At 49.8% G+C, this 4,566-nt stretch overlaps 1 protein-coding gene across 1 annotated transcript in view; it reads left to right on the top strand.

Moving 5' to 3' along the window:
- rims1b (regulating synaptic membrane exocytosis 1b) overlaps positions 1-4,566 on the top strand; it is a 36,641-nt gene that overhangs the window by 14,938 nt on the left and 17,137 nt on the right. The window contains exons 17-20 of the mRNA XM_060047411.1: positions 736-798; positions 1,406-1,489; positions 3,245-3,373; positions 3,503-3,635. Of these exons, the coding sequence (XP_059903394.1) occupies positions 736-798; positions 1,406-1,489; positions 3,245-3,373; positions 3,503-3,635 (409 nt within the window). The remainder of the gene's footprint in view (positions 1-735; positions 799-1,405; positions 1,490-3,244; positions 3,374-3,502; positions 3,636-4,566) is intronic.

A 4,566-nucleotide genomic window follows, 5' to 3' on the forward strand; every position in this document is an offset into this window, starting at 1 on the left:
CTGTCTGTCCTACCTGCTGTCTGTCTGTCTACCTGCTGTCTGTCTGTCTACCTGCTGTCTGTCTGGTTACCCCCTTTCTGTCTGGTTACCCCCTTTCTGTCTGTACCTGCTGTCTGTCTGTCTGCCTTTGGAGTAGGTCCATGGTGGTGTGAGTGCTAGAGGACTAGTCAGGTTAACCACAGGAGAGTCAACCTATCAGGGGTCAGACCCAGGGAAATGGAGGATCTGTACAGATTAAACATAGAATGTTTTAGATAATGTAATGAGTGAATACCAATAAAACAGGATGTAGTAGTAAAATACTATTTAAAAAATAAAAAGACGAGCCTGGCTTATTTCTTCATGTTTTGACCACTATTAATCTTTCCAAGAACAATACAGTTTGGTTATTTGGGTTTAATTTATGATGAAGATTTAATTGTATGACCTCCAATTTTACTTTGCCTGGATTTGAGAAAAGGCGTTTATAACTGTTAATTTGGCTGTGAGATATTATGGTTCTGTATTAAAAGTATTCACTTATACTACTACTACTACTACTACTACTAACAATCAATAACAACAGCCATTTCAGCTCACTTAAAATATATAATATGACCCAAGCGATTTCAGAATTATGATTTCATGATTTCTCTCATTCATGGTGTCCATGTGTGTGTGTCTGAGTTGCCATCCTCTCATGTTACTTTTCTGGGTTGTTTTTGATTGGCCGTCATCGCCCATGCTCTATGACAGTGAGGTCCTGGAGACGCACAGGTCTATCCGGGGCGGGAGCGCTGAGTGCCTGCACACAAACAGGTAAAACATAAAAATACAAGACGATACCAACCACATGAACGTAGCCGGAGTGAGCACAAGCTGCTGGCTCCCTCGGCCAGACAACCTCCTCCTCCCAAAGGGTCACGCTGAGCTTAGGTATCCTATAAATATGTCAAACTGAGTTTTTTTAATGGCGGTGTGTTTTGCTCGGGTGTCTCATAACGAAGCTTACGTGAACGTTATCCCCCCCCCCCCCCCCCCCCCCCCGCTGAGCAAACACAAAGTTCTATTCTCCGCGAGATATTTTAAGTCACTTAAGAGAGCTTTGTGTGGAGTCATAACAGAGCGCACCTATAAATACACGCTGAACACGGGGGAAACGCATTTTCCATTATCTCCTGCTTAACAAACACCCCCGGAGCCTCTAAATAAGTTGAATACCCGATATAATAAACAATATAAAACTGACGAAGAGGGGCGGAGCTAAGACGCCTGACCTCAAAGGACGCAAAACAAATTACATTTATTTTCTGCATGGATCTGTTACGGTGGTCTTCACTCAAAGCACTTTATCCACTCTTCTTTTGCTTTACGTTTGATTTCTCATTCTCTCCTCGACATTGCATGTGCATCCTAACTCACAAAGCAGGGGCGTGGGTAGACACAGCAGCCCCACGCTGCCTCCCAAAATGCCCCTGCTCGTTAACGGTATCCATAAAGGCATTTACAGGTAAGCCCGCGGTCGACCCAAAGACTCCCCCCCCCCCCGTCCCCGTTCCCTCAAAGCCCAATACCCCTGGTGGAGTGTACTCTGGGCCCTGACATTAAAGTCTCTCGACGCATCCAATCCCCCCCTTGTGTTCCACAGTGAGTTGCGTGGCTTGTGTGTGTGTGACAACAATGGCTGGTGTGATTGTGGTGTCTGAGTGCTGTGGTCCTGCTGCTGCCGCGGTTGCTATGCTACCAACGTGCGCTTGGTAGCATAGGGGCGGTTCTACCCCTGGATATCATGTGTTGCTATCACATGATGATCTGAGGTTGTTTGCACCCAGGAAATGTTGGAGTTTATGAATATGTTGACATTTGTTTTTCTGTCCGGATTGAATTGACTTATACTACTACTACTCTTACTAATACTGCTACTACTACTAACACTAATACTACTACTAATACTATCGCAACTTTCTATAATTCTATATTTGACTACTACTGCTAGCAGGATTGCTAGTTTACTCGTTCAGCAAAGAGGGCAGCAGGAATACATACGATGAGCAATCCCTCAAATCCCAAAAGTAAACGACTGATTGTATTCCGTGCGCTCTAATCCATTGTGTGCCGACCCCTATAGCTCTCTCTCTCTCTCTATCTCTGTGTGTGTGTGTGTCTCTCTCTCTCTCTCTCTCACTCACTCACTCACTCACTCTGTCTCTCGCTCTTTCTGTCCCTCTGTCTCTCTCACTCTCTTTGTCTCACTCACTCACTCACTCACTCACTCTCTGTCTCTCTCTCTCTCTGTCTCTCTCTCTCACTCACTCACTCACTCACTCACTCACTCACTCACTCACTCACTCACTCACTCACTCACTCTGTCTCTCGCTCTTTCTGTCCCTCTGTCTCTCTCTTTGTCTCTCTCTCTCACTCACTCACTCACTCACTCACTCACTCACTCACTCACTCACTCACTCACTCACTCACTCACTCACTCTCTGTCTCTCTCTCTCTGTCCCTCTCTCTCTGTCCCTCTCTCTCGGTCCCTCTCTCTCTCATGTGTGCATTAACCACTGTGAGAGCTACAATAATGTGGATTACATAAGCAGCATTACATGTAATCTCCGGCCATACGTTGCTCTGCTGCGGCAGCATCGGCCCCACTGGTCTCGGAGCAGAGGAAATGCTCCCATCGTCTCCTTATGTAAGAGTAGACTCCTCCCTGATGGAGGTCATAGGTCACAGGAAGGAAGCATCCGGTGGTAAGGGTAGTCGTGCGTTCATTGAAGATGTGTCGAGAGTGGTGGAAAAAAAAAAGTGTGAGTAAACCTCTAAGGGTGAGGATTGTAGGTAGAGTTCAGTCCTGGGCCCGTACCCTTGTAAATAATCAAGGATGGTACGAACCAGGGGATACTCGCCCCTGATTGGTTCAGAAAACCCTTCCATGACTAAGGCGGAGAGATTAAGACGACATGGATCGGATGATGAAATCAGGGATTCCCCCCTTCGAGTGACAAACAACCGGACCCTTTGTTTTGCTTTGCTTTTCCCCTTCTCATTGTTTGTTTGTATTCAAAATTCATCACACAGCTGTTTGTGTTGAACACACAACCTCTCCCGTCGTCCCCTCAAACAAAGGATTGATGGAACACCCATTCTTGTTTTCACATCCTACGCGTTGTCACCAGTCCGCACGGGCCACGCCTTTTTGTGTATTATTTTTTCTCTTGCTTTGCTTTTATTTTCTGCATGCCTTTTCTCGGTCCCGGGCCCGTAGCTCCACGCTGCCCGTGTGCCTAAAGGCCAAGGCGGCCGGGGTGTGTGGTAGGCAGGAGGCCGTTAGCGCCGGGCCGCGCCCTCTCCTCCCCCAACGCGTGCTCAGGTTCACTGACGAGGTCCCGGGCAGGTAAGAGCCAGCGCTGCCTCCCCCACCACCTCCACCTCCACCAGCCCCACCACCTCCACCACCACCACTAGCCCTGCTGGGTCGCTACCCGACGCCCGCATCCCTCGACTCTCCCAACCCCCGACCCAGCCTCCCCCAGCCTCCGCCACCACCATCCCTGATCCTCCCCCACTACCTGCCTCCCCCCCACCCTTCCAGCCCCTCCACCCTCCAGGCGTACTGCAGTAGGGCGGAGGCCTCGCCACCTGCAGGCCGCTGTGATGTACTCCCGACAGGCGCGGTGGCTGCTGGGGTTCTCTGTAATCCTCGCTGTTCCATGCGTCGGCTCAAAACGTCCGTCCCATGGGAGGCCTCTCCGATTTGGCCGCCAGTACGAGTGATGTCACGTTAAACGGAGGGGGGGGGGGGTGGGGGGGGGGGGGGGGGGGGGGGGGAGATGGACCATCTGGCCAGAGACAATGGCAAACCAAAAAAACGACAAAAGAACAAGTATTGGCATTAAAACATGCTTCTTTCTCTCCCCCGGGGGAGGGGGGGGAGGGGGGCTGCCATGATGACAAAAAAAAGGGTTACATGTATCTGAAGGCTGTGTCTCTCTCTCTTCCTCTCTCTCTCTCTGTCTCTGTCTCTGTCTCTGTCTCTCTCTACCTCTCGCTCTACCTCTCTCTGTCTCTCTCTACCTCTCTCTCTCTCTCTACCTCTCTCTGTCTCTCTCGTTTTCTTTTCCCATCCCACCGATACGCCAGCGTTTCACACTAACACACACAGCCAACCCCTCCGCCCCCCGTCATCCGCCACCTCCACCATTCCACTTAGACCTGGTTCCCATAGCAACCCCCCAGCCTTCCCGTCTGGGCGGACCGGCGCGGTTTGGCCGTGAGCGGTGTCTGCTGATGATCAATGGCTCTCCGGAGCGCGGCGTCCCTGAACCGCCTCGCACCGCTTTGTTATCCCCTCTCACACGCCGCCCCTCTACCGCTATGTCGATCTCTATCTATATTTATATTATATCTGCCGAATATACCTTCCCTCCTTTATACTTTCATCTTTACCTTTTCGGTTCTGTTTTACGGTTATTTCATTCACCTCATCCACGATTAACCCTGTATTCTGATACTTTGTTTTTTATGAACGTATTTCATGAATTGGTTCGAGTCTGCTTTGCTAAATGTTTTCCACCCCCTCCTTCTCTC

This window comes from Gadus macrocephalus, chromosome 3 (genome assembly GCF_031168955.1).
Source record: "Gadus macrocephalus chromosome 3, ASM3116895v1".
NCBI classification, from domain to species: domain Eukaryota; kingdom Metazoa; phylum Chordata; class Actinopteri; order Gadiformes; family Gadidae; genus Gadus; species Gadus macrocephalus.